The 20,078-nt window shown below is 34.1% G+C and overlaps 2 protein-coding genes across 4 annotated transcripts; one reads left to right on the top strand and one right to left on the bottom strand.

The window, feature by feature from the left end:
• Window positions 1-4: 4 nt before the first annotated feature.
• On the bottom strand, window positions 5-4,269 carry srr (serine racemase). 2 transcript variants are annotated; one of them, XM_015352666.2, is made up of 7 exons: window positions 4,194-4,269; window positions 3,649-3,821; window positions 3,232-3,413; window positions 2,437-2,567; window positions 1,083-1,231; window positions 629-718; window positions 5-402 (listed from the first exon to the last, which is right to left on the bottom strand). In XM_015352666.2, the coding sequence occupies exons 2-7, from the start codon at window positions 3,818-3,820 to the stop codon at window positions 161-163; spliced, it is 966 nt and encodes a 321-aa protein (XP_015208152.2). In that variant the 5' UTR covers window position 3,821; window positions 4,194-4,269; the 3' UTR covers window positions 5-160. The 2 variants fall into 2 exon arrangements, with proteins under 2 accessions (XP_015208152.2, XP_006633547.2); XM_006633484.3 differs by having other exon boundaries at window positions 4,152-4,239.
• Window positions 4,270-4,359: 90 nt separating this feature from the next.
• Window positions 4,360-12,163, top strand: trmu (tRNA 5-methylaminomethyl-2-thiouridylate methyltransferase). Of its 2 annotated transcripts, XM_006633483.3 has the most exons (11): window positions 4,360-4,442; window positions 5,100-5,265; window positions 6,127-6,233; window positions 6,652-6,774; window positions 7,618-7,790; window positions 8,868-8,921; window positions 9,106-9,172; window positions 9,943-10,043; window positions 10,624-10,768; window positions 11,102-11,184; window positions 11,976-12,163. In XM_006633483.3, exons 1-11 carry the CDS (start codon window positions 4,361-4,363, stop codon window positions 12,129-12,131), a joined length of 1,257 nt encoding a protein of 418 aa, XP_006633546.2. In that variant the 5' UTR covers window position 4,360; the 3' UTR covers window positions 12,132-12,163. The 2 variants fall into 2 exon arrangements, 1 of the variants encoding a protein (XP_006633546.2); XR_001479006.2 differs by lacking the exon at window positions 11,976-12,163 and having other exon boundaries at window positions 10,624-10,932.
• The last annotated feature ends 7,915 nt before the right edge of the window (window positions 12,164-20,078 follow it).

The following is a 20,078-nucleotide window of genomic DNA, read 5'->3' as shown; positions in this document are numbered from 1 at the left end:
TGGATATTTTTGCCTTTTACTTTATTTTTCAGTGTCTTGTACTTCTCTGTCTTGTATAAAATGTCACCTGAACTTTCTTTATATGGTTTACTGGTACAATAAACCCATCTCTGAAGCCAGTAAAGTATAGCATTTTTTACAAACCTATTAGGAAACCTATTTAATCAGGGAAGTTTTGCAATTCATCTTTTCCAATGTTGCCACCACTTATGACAACAATTACATTTTTTCCTTTGATGTCTGGAATCCTTTTCTCTGTTATGGCTGCAAAGGCCGCTGCCCCTGAAGGTTCTACCACAATGCCAGCCTTGTACAGAGCAGAAACTGCAGCTTTAATTTCCTCATCTGTGACAAGCACAACCTCTTCTACATGCTGTCTGCAAATCTCATATGTGAGTTGACCTAGAAAATATAAAATGAAAATACCATGCTTTATGGCTTTATCACATCTTCTTTAACAGTAGACTACATCTCATGATTCTATTCATTGTTAAATTATAGTTATGTCAGATTTTGTATATCTATCCAGAGGCTGTTATCCTTTAGCCTTCCAGCAGAAATGTAAAAAATGTTATTTTAATGCTGAGACTGGCAGCAAGTAGAAACATTTAATTTGTTACAACCTTACCTGCGACAGGGGGAGCGAGCCCAGCAGCAATGCTTTTTGTATCCATTGATACAGGCTTCTTCTCAAGAAAGCTTTTGAACATGGTACAGGCTGTTAAATAATCAAAACATCAATTCATAAATTCACTGCAGAAAATCTTTGCTCTAAGTCTTATCTTATCTTATTGGATGGCCTTTTGAATACCATTGTTCTACATAGCATTATATTTTTCAAATTCTAATTACATTAACATTTGTCTTAAAATCCAGATAAACTATTTAACTATTATAAACAATTTTATGTTGCTGAAATGTATACAATAGCTCAATTTGTAAAACGTGTGAAATCTCTGTATGGAGAAAAAAAAAACTAAATGGTAACTTAAATATCAGATTGTAGTAGTAAACACTGTAGATTTCACTAAGGTCAAATCTAACCTTGCTAAAATAGTGTTCTGTTAATAAGACAGTTTTACCTCCTTCTGGTTCCACTCCATATATCTTTGTGTTGCCACAGTTGGAAAGTTTAATGGCAGCAGCAACCCCAGCAAGCAATCCTCCACCTCCACAGCACACAACTATGACATCTGGGTTAGGGATGGTTTCCAGGATTTCCAAACCAAGACTACAAGGAATATACAGTGTTCAAACTTTTTGCAATACAGTTCTAGGTCGTTATATTCATAGACTGTGATATTCTGTTGTACATTAAATGAAGGCAGTTTTTGTCACACATAAGTAATAAACGTTTTATCTTATGTATGATTTATTGGTAAGTTTTGTTTTAGGTGACTTTTTAGTGAAAAACGGTGATTTGCAATATACTAACACTTTTAAAAGTACATTTGGAAAAACAATGTACCAAAATGCTAAAAAACTGTGTACGAAGTCTAGTTTCTTCTGACATTTGACTCACATTCGGTTATTACAGTTATTGGGTGTTTTTGTTAATTGCTGCAATCTAGAATAAAATTCCATTAGTTCTTAATGATTTCTAAATATATAATTTGGGGGTAAAATCATTTCTTTATATTGGCACAAATTTGAATAATATAGCCACCTAGCTCAACATGCACTCTCGATGAAACTACAGTGGTCCCTGTTATACGGTACATTGGGGGTAGGGATTAGAAAGCTGCAATGTGTAAAAAAATATATATATATATAAAAGTGAATTTTCCCACATAAGACCAATATAGAGAGTTCAGAGCCATTTTATGTTGAGTTCCTCAGTTCATCAATGACATAAAAGAGGGGCAATTTATAATGGGAATGCCTCTGCAACTTTTCTCATTGTGAGTTTCATCGTGCTTACAGCAATGTTCATTAGATGGAGGACTGCTGCTGTTTTCATTGGTAATATCTTGCCTCCAGTGATATTCAGCACTACCTTTACTTTTTTGACTTGGGCAGTTTGGATCTATTTGACTGACTGCAGGTTTGAGTCACATTAAAAGATATTAAAATGTCCTTCCTTTTAGCATTTTAGAAATATTGCAAACATCAATAGATATAAAGTTCTTATCTCTTTCTGATTCTAAGAATGTAATGTAATGATTTTAAATCATCTAGAGTGAACAACTGTAATGCTTTATTTTCCTAAGAATGCATCTAGTGGGGTTCTTGGTAAATAATAGTTAAACAATTTCATGAGTTCTTTTCAAGAAGCTCAAAACACTGTGCAAAAGCACACTCAATACATAAGATGCATGCAAAATGATAGAAAAAGACAGCAAAAAGATTTAGAGAAGAAGAGGAAAATGGCAGAGGCACAGTTTGTCCAACTGACCTAGTTTTTAGACAAGAGTAACTGACTTTATTAGGTTGTACCTCCCATGCCCAGCAATTAGGTCTATGTCATCATAAGAATGCAGAAACAGCATATTATCTTCTCGTACACAACGGTCCACAGCATTTAGCAAAGAGGTTGTTGGTACGCGTTCCACTTCAACTCCAAAACTCTGTATTATTGGTAAAGATGTAAGAAGTGATTTACTGATAATGTGATACAACCAAAGTACAAAACTCTTATTTTCATAGTTGGAAAATGTATCTAAAAGAACAGAATGAGTAACTTGGTCCATGCTGCTTTCTTTAAAGAAACAGCTGGATGAGGTCCTTGGATTATTTAGCTACTAGAAACGAAATTGAGAGATTTCCTGAGGAGCTTCTTGATTGTTAACCTTTCTTATTGTCTTTACAATTTCATTATAACTTCTTTCCCTAAACAAATGTGAGCTTTTTATGTTTTTACTACTTCAAAACGTCTAGGCAACAGTTCATGAAATAATCTATGGTTAGTGTAATCGAAAAAGAAATAAAAGATTAATTATCTGTGCTTGTAGAATATTTTCGCAACTTAATCACCACTTTCATTTAATTTCAAATGGATGAAGCGGTTAGAAAATGGGTGGATGGATGTAATTCTTAATATTGAATTGCAAACTTCTTTACCACTTTAGTCAAAACTTTGTTTTACACTATGCAAAATTTAATGTGAAAACATTGCATTTTGTTAAATATTGTTTTCAACGTTTCATTAGACAGTCACACATGTATTTACATTTTATTTTTTATATTACTTTTTGAATCTGAGTCCTTCACAATTGGATACCAATTACTCACAGCAATCACAGAGGACCTAGATGAAGGGGCTGTTTCCGGCATCACTACTTTTCCTCGACAGCCATAGAGTTGTGAAGCATAGGCAAATGCCTTGCCATAGTTCCCAGCAGACATGGTAACAAAATGACCTCCTTTTGGTCTTCTGGCAAACTGATTCGCCACACCTCTGATTTTAAAGGAACCTGTCCATTGACAAAATATAGTAGTATATAGGTCATACAAGAAAAAAGTAAAAGATCCCACATTCATCTGTGTGTAGAAATTACAAGTTACTTATGATTTTTTTAATGATTTTTAAAAGTTCCAAGCAACTTTTAAAATCTATCACATGTTCTTATAGATATCTTTACTTTTCAATTTATTTTCATTTATTTTTAAGTGAAATATAGGAAATAACAATCAAGGAATAAAACCAACCGGTTCTTTGCATATTTTCCATCTTGATATAAAGATTGCATTCCACATTGAGAGGTAATGTTGTTTGATGCAAGGGAATCAATGGTGTTTTGACGACTCTTAACGGACTTGACATCACAGTCTCTCTAGCTTCCTTCAGCATCTCCAAACTGATGACCTTTCCAGATTCCATGCTGTGTAAGAATAGGAATTTTACCGAATCGAAATCCAAACTGTTCCTGTATTAACCTGTACAGCACTCGCTTTAATACAGATGACACCGGTTTTTAAACAAATATACGGGTACGGGCGCTGTACATCAGTTTGCTGCGAAGTATGTACTTTACTAAATTAAGTATTCATCAACAAGGCAGAAATACAAAACCTGACAAAGCAAAATATTTGAATATTAAACACGTTTAATGGTAATGCTAAGAAAAAGCAGTATTTTTTAATAAAGTAAGTTTACTTTGAGACATTCTTTACAAAAAGGCAATAAACACGTATACAGGAGTACTGAATACCTTTACTGTCCTGCAATAGCAATGGAAAACAAAGGAAGTTACTTTTCGTTAATGGAGGTTGTTTCCCATGGAACATATTTGATAGTGGGACTGTGAGATATGGCGGCTTCCAAGTGCTGCTACAACATGCCCGAGGAGTGTATATCTTATTTAGCTTATTAGTTGACCCCGTACTGCTTTTCTGTAGTTGATCATTTATTTTGTACAGTATGCACGCTGTGAGACACGTAGTGTGTGCAATGTCTGGCGGAGTGGATAGCTCCGTGGCAGCACTGCTGTTGAAAAGAAGAGGTAAGAATAAGAATTACTTAATGTGTGTATTGATTTTGATGTTTATCGTTGTTACGTGTGAGATAGATTACTTCACACTTACTTTTCAATAAGAGTTCTACAACAAAAGAAAGGGGGAAATGAATGATTGTGTTTGAGTGATTTCACTTATTTCACTATTTCATATTCATAAAGCTTTAAAAAGCCGAAGAAACTTTCTATTACGCAAGAGGACTCAAACGCTGGTCGCAAAAAGTCCAGTCTAGTAAAGTTTTCCGGGTTTTTAAGGTAGCCTTATAATTTATAATGGCTTTGAACAGTTTTACCGTGATCAGTTAAAAATGGTGGAGTTTGTGTGTTTAAGTAATTTAGAGATAATTTGGAACCGAAATCGAAATATCCTTCAGCCGTCATGGACCAGTGTTCCTTTCAATTAAATCTTACCTGCTTAATTAATTCCTTAAACAAGTGTTACTGATCTCTAAATAAGAGGTGGTTTAGGATAACCTACGTATAAGAATAACTAGATTGAAGTCGTCCCTCCGGCCACTATTTAGTGGTAATTTATTTGTTTCTACATTATGTTGTATTGTAGCGCTCTGCACGAACCCGTAATCGTTATAGTTTTATATTAATAATTATGATTAAATAATTCACATTATGTATATTCATCTTTAGGTTACCAGCTAACTGGTGTCTTTATGCGGAATTGGGACTCCTTGGATGAACAAGGTGTTTGTACCTCAGAGCGGGACTGTGAGGATGCTTATAAAGTCTGTCACATGCTGGACATTCCTTTTCATCAGGTCTCTTATGTTAAAGAGTACTGGCATGAAGTTTTCAGGTAATCCAAATCTCAAAACAATGGTTTTTCTTTGCACAGTTTAAGAATAAATGAATTGCTTAATAAAAATCCTTACTGGTTGTACTTTTTCAAAGTACTTTACAAAGTCATGACCTTTAGATCTATCTATCTATCTTTACTGGGTTGCATTAAGAAGGCTACACATGGTGTTACTTTGAGTTAAATTAAAGAATAATATTAAAGCATGGAAAACAAAATATCAAGAAACAAGTCTTCTTTTCTGTAGTGCCTAGTAACTTCTGATTGTTCACTCGAGCACTTAATTGAAGAACTAACCTTTATTTTCTTAGACTTTTTCTTAAACATTAAATGTCTTTTACACCTGATAACTAAAAACATTTACTTGTTTAAAGGTTGAATTACCTGTAAAACACCCTGAAGTCTGGTTAGAAGTATTGCAACTATGTAATTGTTTAAATAATGAGACCACTTGTGTCACTGTATGATAGCTGGAGTGGCACAGAAGACACCAGGCCCTGTATGGATTGAGTCTGAGACCATGGTGCTAAAAAAATCTGAACAATTGTACATGCAAAACAGTGATGGCATGGTATTGTCAGACAGTGTAGACAGTCTTCAAATATATAAAAATCACAGTGTTTGTTTTTAAGTCTCAGTAAATGTTCTTGATGTAGCCCAGTGAATGAAGAATGAATGATCGATATTCACATCTCTTCATATCTGTTACCTGAAATGTAAGATACAGTGTATTAAAAAACTTATTTAAATTTATATTTTATAATGAAAAATCTTACATTTGTTATTAGATTATAAAGAGCAGATGTTTTGATCTCTGCGTGTTTGTGTGTATTAGTGCATATCATGTATTCTGTTTTGTAGTAATCTTTTAAAGGAATACCAGAAAGGAAGAACTCCGAATCCTGATATATTGTGTAATAAGCATATTAAGTTTAAACACTTCTTCAATTATGCTGTCAACAGTTTGGGTAGGTAATGCCTCTTCTGTGTTCTATTTTTGTTTTCAACAACATAAGGACAAATAAGTAGTTAAAGTAGGTAGCTGCGTCAGCATATGTAGGCTGCAAAGGAACAAGTAAAGGTTTATTCCATGCTAAAAAGAGAAGAAAAACACAACCGAAGAAGGCTCCACAGCCGAAACGTTGTGTTTTTTTCTTCTCTTTTCAACATGCAATAAACCTTTACTTGTCCATTTAAAGAAAGAAGATAAGTTGTATTTTTTCAGAAGCAAATCATACTAAGCACCAATTGTATAAGGAGCTGTTAAAATTACCAATTGATTTGTTATCCATTTTATGGTGATTTTTAGATTATGTTAAGTAACTTATTTTAACTATAACTGAAAATATGGAGGATCCTAGATTTAATTTGTTTCAACTGTTACAGGAGCAGACGCTATAGCTACTGGTCACTATGCAAGAACATCTCTGGAAGATGAAGATGTGTTTCAACAGAGACATTATACAACACCTCAATCACTCTTCAGAGATAGATTTGAGATAAGAAATTGTAAGCACATAAAACTTAATGCCTTTATATTTTTCTTGAAGAGACTCTAATCGACAGCCCATTTATGTTATGAATCTTATTCTATTAGGAACATAAGAAAGAAAGAAAGTGAGAGGAAACCTTGTGGGTCATCTTCCTAATTTCACTAGTAGTTTTATATTCAAGGATCTTTCACAGCCATTTCTTGAAAAATCATAGGGAAGCTCTTTCATTAACATAGTTAGGCAGCAATTTCCAATCTCTGCAACCCTACATGATAAGAATGCTTACAAATTTGCATCTTCTGCATCAATATATTTGCTGTGGTTTATATTTAGGGTGCTAGGTTTTCCGAAATAACTGCTTCAGAAAGCTAAATAAAGGAAAATATATTAACATAGGTGTATTTTTCAATTTTACTCTGCCATAAGGTATTTCTTTATGAATAGTTGAAAGCATTGTGAAGATTCTTCTACCATTTGACAATAAACTTTTGAAATGTAGCTTACATATTTAATTATCTTGGCACATAAGAATTAAGCTTCACTGACAAAGGAAAATCTAGAAAAATGTTAGACAATTACTTTAACATTTTCTAGTTTTACATAAATAAGTCTTAGTTACTAAATTAAAAAAATAAAAGGATTATACTCTCAAGAAAAAGATTTAAGACTTAATAATCAAACCTTACATCAAATATGTAAATTGTTAATTGTAAATACCTTTAAAGTTTCTCTAGAATGTATTCTACTGAAACACTATCCTAGGCTGAAACATGTTTGTTTAATCCAGAATATTTTGTGTCACATTCACTTCATTCATATGAATAGTGACTTTTGTTACTTCTTGATCTTTTTATCAAAGCTGTAAGACTGTATCAGGCGGCTGACCTCTTTAAGGACCAGACATTTTTCCTCAGTCAGATATCCCAGAATGCACTACGAAGGACAATCTTCCCCTTAGCAGGACTCACTAAGGATTTTGTCAAGAAAGTGGCAGCCGAGGCAGGCTTTAGACACATTCTCAGGAAAAAGGAGGTACTCCGTCCAGATTTGCTCCATATGTTTATGTTGTCCTACTGGCCATACAGATTTACCATGTACTTCACAAATGCCTTATTTGCTTTTTGTCTGTTCTGTTTTGAGACATTATCTTTAATCAACATTTCACCACATCTTCCGATAAATGGTAGAATGTGGACTTAAATCTGTGCAGTTTGCACAGCAGATAACAAATAGTTACAGCATATAAGAATATTTTACTGACAAAGGAAGTTTAGGTTCTTTAATAGTTAAATTTATTAAACATAATCAGTCCTGACACCAGCTTCATTAGAAGGCTTCTTTAACGGTTCATGCACAATTGGTGGTGGAGAAAGGAACGGGCAATAAAGACAAATATTTATTACAGAACTCGCATAGAAACAAAACACCAAGACAACTGAAGTTACTAGTGCTATTTACAGTATGTTTGAGTTCTGAGAGTCTACCATTGTGGACAGTAGCCATCGTAAGGCACTCAGGAGTAGACTCAAATCTTTGTAAGCATTACTTAAACTGTTCTCATGATTTGAATAATCCCAAAAAAATACATAAGGGATTGATTTAAAAAAGAAACATTAATGGTTCCACCAATATAAAAATACAGAGTTTTTTCCTGATTTAATTGTATGTCCCTTAAGTACTCAGTTCTTGTTAAGTTAAGGACGAAACCAAAGATAAAGGTGGGAGTGTAGACTAACTCACTCTTTCCTGCTCTCCTGCCAGAATCTCTGTATTCTGTTATTCTGTTCCTTGCTGTTTTTTGTGACTACATTACGTGGTTTCATTGTTGCTAGTTGCTAGTAATTTTATGGAAAGTGCCATCCTGGTCCATCCTCCTGTCTCCAAAAGATCAGACTGATGACTTAGTTGGATGTAATTGTAGGATTGATACCCAGTTTGTCTGGTGACCCCAGATACACTGGAGCATGGAGTTGGAGGTTCTCCTTCACAATAGGTACTACTTATTATAGGCATTTTTTAAGACACACCTATCATGGAACAATACTGAATGTGATTGAATTGTGAATTAGATTACTACATTTTAAACTTAAAATATTTTTTCTTGATCAGAGCATGGGGATATGTTTCATTGGAGAAAGAAATTTTGAGAAGTTTATTCTTGAGGTAAGGAAATTCTTAGTATATTGCAGCATTAATGTGACTCAGATTCTTTGATATAATGCACATACTGCATTTTGACTGTAACACAGGTCCATCTGGGTTTAACTAAAATAAGTAAATAAGTTTTACATTAGACATTGTTTCTTTTACTTTAAGGAAAATAAGCAACTGAATTCTTTCTTTTTAGTATTTAGAACCTCATCCTGGAAATTTTGTTTCAATAGAAGATGGAAAGATTATGGGAACCCACAAAGGTACAAACATGCCATAGTAAAATCAATGTGTCGAGAAGATGTAGAGATCAGAGTAGATGCTCTTAATAAACCCAGTCCTAATTGAGATTAATTTGGCAAGTTGTTATTTTGATCTTGTTAAATTGTGAGCCTCATGGTTGCTTGATATGTTTACATTCCTAGAGCATTGTGAAGATTCTTTTTTAGGGTTCTGTAAAATTACAAAATACTTCTCCACTTCAACAAGAAAGGACTGGAAAAAAGATTCATTGTTTTCATGTTAACCATTTCTAAGCCTTTTAATCTTAGTTTAAAAATACGTATTTTTAATATTAACGTAATGCTTTTAGACACTGTATGTGTTGTACATTATAATGGTATGTTTTAATGATTTGAAAATGGACATAATTTTGTGGAGCATTTAGCACTTGACTGTTAGTGTATTTACACATATGATATAAGAAAAATAGGAATTATTTGTTTCATCCCCAATCGTTCGTCAGTGTCTCTTTTCAATACATAATGTAAGCAGACACCTGTTTGCGTGGTGGGTATCAATGAAAATATCTGGCTTATTGCATGTATGGACATACACAAAATGGATAAGTTAAGGCAGACATTTTTCAGCCCACAACAGGGAATAGAACATGACCAAACTTTTAACCAGAAAGAGTAGAAAGTTGAATTTCATGAGGGGTTCCTAGTAGGTTTTTAATTGAAAAAGGGCTGTAAAATCATTCATTCTTTTGCAGTTCTCCTTGTTCTTACACTACTCTGGTCCTCCTCTATAGGTTGGTTCACTTTCACCTTGGGACAGAGAGCCAGAATTGGTGGTCAAAGAGATGCCTGGTTTGTTGTGGATAAGGATGTAACTACTGGAGATGTCTTTGTGGTAAGGATATGTTAAGCCATTAAGGATATTCTAAGCCATTAAGCACTGTACATTCCTAACTCTTCTTTTTTAGAGGCATTTGTGAAATAAGAATATAAGAAAGATTGCAAACAGAGGAAGTCATTCAGCCCATCTAGCTTGTTTAGTTATGAATATGGATCCTTCCATCCATATTCTAACCTGTTTTTCCACAATACAGGGTTGTGGTGGAGCCAGAGCCTATCCCAGCAAGCAATGGGCACAAGGCAGGATACATCCTGGACAGGATGCCAGTCTATCAAAGTTGTTAGTACTGTAGCTTATTGAAGTGAAGATAAGAGAAATAAAGAATATCCCTCATATCTGCTTTTCAAGAAAACTACAAATTCCTAATGAATTCAGTGGTCCATACCAAGCCTGTAATACTTTTTAACTCAAATATTTATGTTTTAACTTTTTTAAACGTATTGCTTCTCTAGCAAGTGACAGATCTAAGATTTACTTTGCCCTGCTCTTTGTATAAATTAGATGGATTTAAGATGCTATTGGAGATACTTACAGCAGCTCAGATTTTTGTGTTTTCTGTGTTTTATTTTTCTAGGCACCAACAACCAACCACCCAGCTATGTTCAGAGACAATTTGCGTACTGACAGATTTCACTGGATTGCTGAAGAACCTCCAGCAGAGCTCATTAGGACAAAAATGATGGAATGTCATTTCCGATTCCTGCACCAGATGCCACTTAGTAAGACACTCTTGTGCCCATACGTCTGATCATCAGAACCCAATAATTCCAAATACAGTTTTTCTTGTGAATGGCAATGCAGAGGACCTGGCAGAATGAAAAACTGTTTTGAAAAAAATAAACCTGTTTCAAGCAAAAGGAGGAATTTCTCCTTCAATATGCAGGTGATCTGGTCAGTTTTATTACCATTAATTTGAATGTAGATAATTCTTCTTTCTCATAGTAGTAATGGTACTCATAATAACTATAATGATATTAGTGTTTGTAATAACAGCAAGAATAACAAAACAGTTCCATAATATATAGTGGTTTTCTCTTTGTCTTTCTTTACAGTGCCATGTACTGTAACCCTTAACCAGGATGGAACAGTTTGGGTCACATTAGCTAAGCCGGTTAGAGCACTCACACCTGGGCAGGTAACTACAAAGATAAACTGCTCATGTAAATCATCATCATATAACTAGTGAAAACAACACTTAAGTATTCACATTTAAATTCCAATAGTTCTTTCACAGAAATGACCTGTCTAGCATCTAATTATTAACCCTTCACTCTCTTCCAAAACCAAGAAAACTCAAGGTTTTCTGAAAATAAAGGGTTTTCAAAGAGTGTGTTCCAGCACCTTGATTAGCTACAAACAAACATGGAAGCAATGTTAGCAGGATTTCTAAAGTTAAGTGTTAATCCAACATTTTGAAGTTTATGATTTCATGATGTTTTATTTGTTTTTATAGAGACTTAATACATATATCGTTAGGAGACCAGGGTTATCTATGACAAGGCCTTTTAAATTCAAGTTGATTTCTGTGAGATTACTGTTCTTTGCTCTGAGAGAATTATTTTATTATTGAGAAAGTTTTGTAATTAAAGCGATTAAGACAGTCTATGCCAGTGTGCTAATTACTTGGCTCTAGTTAAGCTCACTCTTTTCTTTAAAACATATCTCCTAACTAGCTCCTGGGAGACCTGATGGAAATCTTTTGGCTTTGTCTACAGTACTGGGCCAGAGGCCAGATACTGTTAAAATGATTTGGCAACTGAAGGTACTAGAAACATCATTTTTGGTCATTGGTCTTTTTAAACAAAGCTCTTCAGTGTGTTGCAGACAAGATCAGTTTTGTTTTACTTTATTCCACAGTCAGCAGAGTTCTCATCCTTCAGCGTATAATTCACAGCCTGTGACGGGGATTTGCTGTCTGTCTTTCAGTTTGCTGTGTTCTACAAGGGCGACGAGTGTCTTGGAAGTGGGAAAATTGTTCGGCTGGGCCCCTCTATGCACACTTTGCAGCTAGGCAGAGAAAAACTCGGAGAAACAGAAAAATTTCCTTTTGAAACTGGACAAAACTCAAAACCAGCTGGATAATTTTAAAAGAATAAATTAAGTATCAATTTTAAGTATCAAGTGTAATTTTACTCTGCACACCACAAAATACTGTTTTGCCTTTACAAAATGTTTCCAGAGAAATTTCTTTTAGGTAGTATTAATGTTAGCTTATGTCACAGGGAAATATTTTACAGAGAGATGATTGTTTAAAATGTGTTCATGTTTTTTCATTTAACTGTGCATAAAATGTCTAAGCTCTTAAATTATTTAAGCTTTCTGGTGTTTCTTGTAGCAACCCTTTAATTATGGAATATGCCAGTAAGATCCAGGGAATAACATTAAACTGTATAGATTCATAGTTATTAGTTAGAAATTACTTAAATGTGTGTAGCGGTTTAAATCCCTTAGCCCTATAGAAGGGGACCCACTCCTTCTGCTGCTGAACACTGAAGTGCTGCCCCCAGTGGATGATGCAGCAGCCATTCTATGTCAGCAGCCCCACTATCCAGCAGACCAGGTGGAGAAGTAAGAAATTATGTCACTAAATGAATTAAGGACCAAAATATCAGGACCTCATTTTAAAAGCTCTGTCAAAGGATGGTACCTCCTAAAGCACAGTGTCTCCAGTCATTATGCTGAAGTCTGTTACTTTGGGGAATTCTGTCGGGGTGGAAAGAGTGCCCCCTACTGGTCCACCAGCACCACTTACAGCTGCCCTCTTACATATCTCCCATTCCAGTATTGATTAAACCAAACCTTGCTTAGCTTCTAGGTTCTGATGAGATCTTTTCATTATAAAAGACACAAACTACAGACATGATATAATATAACATGATACAGGCCTGAACTAGGGAGCCTCAGTGCAGCTAGTCTTATAGGTCAACTTTTTTTTAACACTGGGAAAAGAGATCCTGAAGAACTGATCAATTAACCTAGCAGTTTGTTCCATTAAGGGATCTCTTTTACTTGAGGGCTAAAAGTTATTCATTTATTTTCTGAGTCATCCATAAATTACATGTCATTTTTTATACATTGTGGATTATACCCCCATTTAAAAGGTTTGTAAAAATAATGCTGAAAAGGAAAAAAATCATAAAGGCATACCACCATAGGCACAACGGAACACTAATCGTGTTTACTCATTATCCTGCATTGCAGTGAACTAACATTGGGCACAGCTATTCAGTATTGCTTAATGTAAAGAGGATTTCTACAACAACACATTTATATTACCCTTTTGAGGCCAGGAATATTTATAGAACTTAAAAATTGAATATCTTGTGAAGTTGATCATTTCAAAGGGAAGTATAGTGCTGAATAATGTGTTGACCAGAGATATTGACAGAATGGAGAGTGACATGCTCTGGCTCATGCAATGCAAATAAGATGACTGCCTGTGAAGAATTCGTGTCCTGTGTTTGATAGAAAAAGTCATTTTTTATTGCAGATTATTATTGGTTTTGCTCACATTAAGTCTCCCAATATGATAGTTTTATTACGATATTTCATTAAAAATGTCATTTTAAAAATATTGTCCACAAGAGGGCGTTCAATTATTATTTTTATTTTTAGCTCTCTGGCGCGCTACAGTTGTTTCTTGTTTTTAGCCTGGACATATTGCTATGTTGTACATTAAACTGTGTACATCTGTGATCTGTAGTGAAGTTGGACAACTCAGACCTCAGGATGTGCAGAGTGGAGATAAAAGAAACATTATAATTGTTAATAATCTGATGCTGCTAAGGAAATGGAGAGGTTAGTTTAAACATTGTTGTGAAATGGGGGTGTTGATAAATGGAGTTTAAAACAAAAACATGAGAACAGTTATAAACGAGAGGAGGCCATTTGACCTATATAGCCCATTTGGCAGTATTAACTCAATCAAAATGAATAGTTTATTGATCCATTAGCAGTCAATCATTATTGGTTAATTGAACAAAATTAATCAATTGCAGCAATGGAATATGCAGATAAAATAGATGGCAAATATGAACCAACATTTATTAAATAAAACTAGACCCTTCTTCAGTAAATTCCCAAAAGAAAAAATACTATAAAAAATTACAAATATAATTAAATATTACAAAAATATTTACAAACTATAGCAAATGCAAGGACTCTCAAAATTCTCTGACTTAATTCTCAAACTGGCTCAAGAAATGTCATTACACCAGACACGTTTAGGTAATAAAATAATACCCAAATTCAGAGGTACAAAGATTATGACCTTTCTAATCCAATCGAATATTTTCCAGCCAGATCTGGAGTTATTAAATTAGCAATTAACAGGATCAAGATCCTCAGTGGAGCAAAATTCTGCAATGGAGCAGATTGGAATGTCCACAGGTTAGGTAGCAATGGCCTGTAACTGCTGCATACAAATGCATCCAAACAGATGACAAAGATTTGTAACAGATTCGAGGAAATACATGTATATCCACAGTTATGAAATACATACATCCCAGTTTCTAAATGTATTCAGTGGCAGGTTTTAAGTACCTGCTAAATGTAATCATTTTTTCTTGTATTAAAGAAACTCTCCTGTCTTCATTTATTCTCATCTGGCTTACCTTTAACTTAAATACTGGATTTCTAAAAAAAATGCTCTTGCCCTCTGATTGGTCAAAGATAACCCTATGGCTGATAGGTTACAGATAACCTTTGACTGATGTAAACAGACCAGAAAATCTCAGTGGCATTGAGTAACACCTCAAGATAAGAACATTGGCACATAATATTTAAAGTTCTATGGTATGATACACAGGGGGGTCAAAGACACAAAGACATCTCAGCCAACTCAAGCTCAAACCTAGCGGCATTCTGTCTATTGTGTGCCACTCCTTGGGGTAATGCCTGTCACATCAACTAATGACACAATAATTACAGAGCTCAGCCTGTGCTCTAAGTGAGTGCCTTTACTTGTCGAGCCACTTAGAAGTGCCAAGGTGTATTAGTTTTGAAATTACAATGGGAGCACTACAATTGCAATCAAAACCAATTTTCTTTTATTTTTCTTTGTTACCATATTATTTTATTTTTGCATCAACTTTAACTTACTGTTTTGGCTTAATTTGTTTTCTGTTTTATCCTGTGAATTGAGATATTCTGCACAGCATAAAACATTCATTCAAATAAAGCCCCCAATCAATCCTTGTGACAGCTAAATCAAACTCTGTCATTTGGATTTCATCCAGGAATTTTTGACGGTTACAAGTTATTTCTCTAATGCTATTAACACATCCAGATGGTTGAAAGTGCAAACACAGAATCTCTGCCTTTTTTCAGAACATTGAACATAATTGTATTTACAGTTCCCTTTTTCAACATGCTTTTACAGGATTTTAAAAGATATTCTCTATTGCAATCAATGACAGATCATTTAAAACAAAAATACTTCAATATGGTTGATGTATGGCATTTAGGTGAGGAATTTAAATTTTTAACATTGCTCTTCATGTAAATATCAAAGGCAAAGCTCTCTCTAATGCTTAGTTATTATTTAAAAAAATCTTTAAAATATCCGTGTTGTCTGGAGAACCAAAAAAAAATTGATAGTGCTATTGCTATTGGAGATTTAAATCACTAAAGGAACAGACATCTCTCAAAACGATTTTATCAGCCTTCCAACATTGATAACTGAATAACAGAAATGCTGTCCTTTCAAATCAGTGAAAAACACATTCAATAAAAAAGCAGAGTACGTTTATTGTGCAAGTGCATTTAGCTTCACTTCACATCAGAATGATGTTCTCATTTGGTTTCAAAGTCAGGTTCAAATGAAAGACTGAGGTTAAATCACTGGTCTGTGGAGAGTTTAGAATTGTAGCCAACAAAGTTCAGTGCCATAAATTAGTAATATCTCTACTTACCCACTTGGCATTTCAGCATGCTTCACATAGTTGAGGTTTTGAAAAATACAGGAATACATGTTAGAGGGGAAACAACTAAAATGACTGGGTAGGTGGATTACAATGTAATGGCTCAAATGCTGAGGCAAACCTATTTAGTGATTTTAACAAAGAAAAAACAGACATAAAGATACAGAAAATATAACTTCTTTTCACACCCTTCACCTTTTTTAAAACAAATCACATTTGAATGTTAAAATACTGATCCATGTAATCCATAGCTCTGCTTATTAAATTATTTCTGTAGTCAGTCCCCTGGCCTCAAAGTATTTTTAAGAGTTCATAGCAAAGGCATGGCATTTAATTGTAAAATAATGGACAGACAAAATAAGATGTAAGAATCTGCACCAATGACCATTCAAATAGAAATGATGTTAATTCATGCAAGAACAATAATACAACCATGTCCTGCTTGGATAATGGTGATTCCCTGGTTGCTGTGGCTATAACTGAAGGCAGGCCTGTTTGTCAGAGCAGTTCCAGAAATCAGCAGAGCAGTCCAGAGCTCCATGATAGGAGCCCCAGCAAGGCAGAGAGTCCCCACACCAGTCCAGGATCATCATCTCAGCCTGATCCATCTCTGCAATGGTTTCTAGGCTGTAGTGGTTACAGCATTAGACATTCCAGGAAGAAATAACCCATGCATCGGTAGAATGACTGGAACTTGCGATCTGTATTGGCAACATGAGGGGGTGGAGGAGTGTTACATTGACCAAAGAATGCCATTTTGCCCTTGACAGACATGATGGATCACAACTTGTGTGGAGATGTCGTGGTGAGGGTTATGCTAATTGTTAGCATTATTCAGGCCAAGCAGTGGGAGCAATGGAAGTGTGATGATGTGTGGAGGCATTTTCTTTAATACAAAAAAGTCTTTGTTGCATGTTCAAGTTGGCTCCCAAGATTGAAAAAAAAAAATGTTGGCTCAAGGACTTAATGCTTTTTGCTAAGCAGGAAGATTGCCCTCAAAGTGTTGATTTTCCAACAGGAGAGTTAAAGACCACCCAGTTCTAGGATTACAATGACACAACGTGAAGAAAGCAAAATCAAGGTCTTGATGAAGCCATCTTTTTCTTCTAACTTGAGTCTGACAGAACCTCTGTGGAGCCTGCTCACCAATACTATCAATGTATCGAAATCATGATTATGATTATGTTAATACCTGGGGAGGTTACACCCTGTTCTAACTTTGTAATTCCCCAGTGTCATGTCTCATACTGAAATCTTATAAGGATTCTTTGATCTGCAATTGTGTTCTCATTTTGTATTAAATGTTTAAAATATTTTATTAAATCCATTAGATCCCAGTGTTGCCTTTGGAAAATCAGTATACAAGTTTTATATCTATAACAGCTTTAGAAAGATACCAGTACTTTGATAAAGAACTTGGATTATTACGTTAACGTTTTATGTTTTTTTGGCCCATGCTACAAATACATTATGAGTCCATTAAAAGCATTGTTCACATTGTGGAAACTAAATCACCACATCCACTAAACATTCCAGTGGATCTGGATATTTTCCAGGGGTAATATTTTTGTCATCTTGTGAGAAATGTAACCCTGGTTATAACTGCATCACTAAACCAAAAATACTGCCATGGACTATAAATAATCATATTTTATAATTAAATTGTGCCATGTAACCTATACACAAATACACAGAATGTCCTATTGTGAATTTTATCATTGAAAGATCTGTCTCTTACAAAGACTGTAAGAAACATTATTTCTTTGACTAATGAAGAAAAGTGAACTACATTTTTTGTCTTACGTATTAATAGATTTCTATTAGGAACACTCCCCAATTTGACCATCTTAAATGTTTTTGATAAGTACATGAACAAAGACTGTTACATTTTGTACAACAAAATCTTTTTATCTAGTATTCAAATTGGAGAGAATGTGTAGTGCAGTAAACATGAAAAGCGATTTAGATGCAAATTATATATAAGGATAAGGGTATAAGGTATAAGGATGCCAATATGACCAACATTCGCGAAAATAATTTATATAATCTCTATATCTATTTAAAAATTAATTTCCATTTGAACATACTCTACTTTGACATTAGTTGAAATGATCTGAAACTAGAATTGGTTTCCAAATTGTTTCCTCTTTAAATATCTTTAATTACATGCTTTGAAAAAATATAACCTACCCGACTTTAGTATGTTTTTTTAAAGCATGTATGAGTCATTTGAATTAGATTTAATAAGACAAGGCCATTTTAATTGAATTTAAGTTTGTTGTGTTTAGATACTGTACTGTATGTTCCCAAATCTAAATAAAAACTATATCCTATAACTGACACTAAACATAACCCTAACTACAGTATAACTCTTTTACCTTAATCCTAACTCTTACCTTAGTGCTGGAATGTCAATCCTCATTTCAACCTGATCTATAACTGTGTGCTTAGCCCTCTGTACTATACATTTAATCCATTACAGAGATCATCAAAAAAAGTTGCTCAGATTTTTTTCAACTTTAAATATTTACAATTCAGTGAATGAAATCTCAGGATATTTTTCAACTGATAGTATTCACCATTATTAACATTATTCATTGTGCAGTTTATAAGATTTCCACAATTGCCAGTGTGAATTTCTTTTCACATAAATAGATGGGAAAATACATTGATACATTTGGTTGTGGGAGATAAGATTCTAAAATCAATTAGCTAGTTACCAAAAGAACTAGAAAATTGACTCATCTCATTTGTAACTCTTTGGTTCTTATGTACTGTAGTTACATGGACCAGGAACAAAGGAAGACAGGCAGTTCCAGAAAACAATAATCCGAGAACTATGTGTATTTGGGCATAAACTTGAGACAGTTTTATAAACATTATATTATTAAAGGATTAGACTAAAGTCTCCAACCATATCCCTGGAGAGACCCAATCCAGTTACTGTTATAGGTTACCTGCTTCTAAAGATTGGGAATACCTGTGAATTACTGAACAATTAAGAAACTAATCCAAATTAAGAGCTCTCTGGTCCTCAAAAGATAAAGATACACTCAAGAGTTTGGTTTAATAAATTTTAAACAATTTTAATTTAACAATTGATCATAGTGAAATGCTTAAAAATTGGTAAGCCATTAAAGTTCCAACACCAACATTGGAGACCCCTATATTAAAATGAACCTCCACTTTGACTTTTCAAGTCCTAGAAACAATGAAGACTATAATCATATTGAGGAAGAAAATATATTTTAAAGCAATTATTTAAATGTGTTCTAAAACAACAAAATCACGATGTGGAAACAATATGTATAGGTACTTAGCTTACATAGTGTATGAAAATAATATAAAGCTTTGTAAATGTAGATGAGGAACTATTACAATGAAATAGAATCTTGACACAATGTTTATAATAATTGGCCAAGTTATTTAGTTAAATACACTTTATCCTTCAAGGATCACTGAGATGATGTGTTAGGATTATATAGGATGGGTATTACATTGTTTTCATGGAAATGGAAAGGTTATTATAAACCCCCTTTAAGACAGAGGCAAAGGTTTAAAATCTTTTTTAACAGAAAGGTTAGTGACTTCATATTTTCTCCCTCCAGTACACCTCAGAATAAAGAGTTTCAGTTTATCTGGATATTTTTCTAATGTGGTCATGTGTAATACTGCCGTTTGTAGAGGGGTATACTCAACAATTGTTTTCTCTTCGTAGTAATCAGTTGGCACTGACAATGAGAAAGCGTGAATCAGTGCTAGAGCTGTATAGTATAGTTTGTAAAGGACATTGTTTCATATGAAAGGAAAGGTTTTGTTGTGCTGGTTTCATAGAGCTAGTTTTAGTATTGTCATTTCTGCATGATGATCACAATTTGAAGAGAATAACAAGTGGGAATTCTGAGTAGTTCAAACTTCAATAGATTAACACATCTAGTGTGTTTGAGAAATATGAACTCACCACAACAGACAAATATTTTTCTGTTTTTCACATAAGGAAGGACTGCAATGCAAAAGTTAAGCTTTGTAGCCATTACCAAATTACCCTGATTTCCAAATGCTCTAATACTAACTGTTGTGGAGATCATGTACAGTCAAAGCCTATATA

Source organism: Lepisosteus oculatus, chromosome 7, assembly GCF_040954835.1.
Source record: "Lepisosteus oculatus isolate fLepOcu1 chromosome 7, fLepOcu1.hap2, whole genome shotgun sequence".
Classification (NCBI taxonomy): domain Eukaryota; kingdom Metazoa; phylum Chordata; class Actinopteri; order Semionotiformes; family Lepisosteidae; genus Lepisosteus; species Lepisosteus oculatus.
This window is presented reverse-complemented; position numbering and strand designations above follow the sequence as displayed.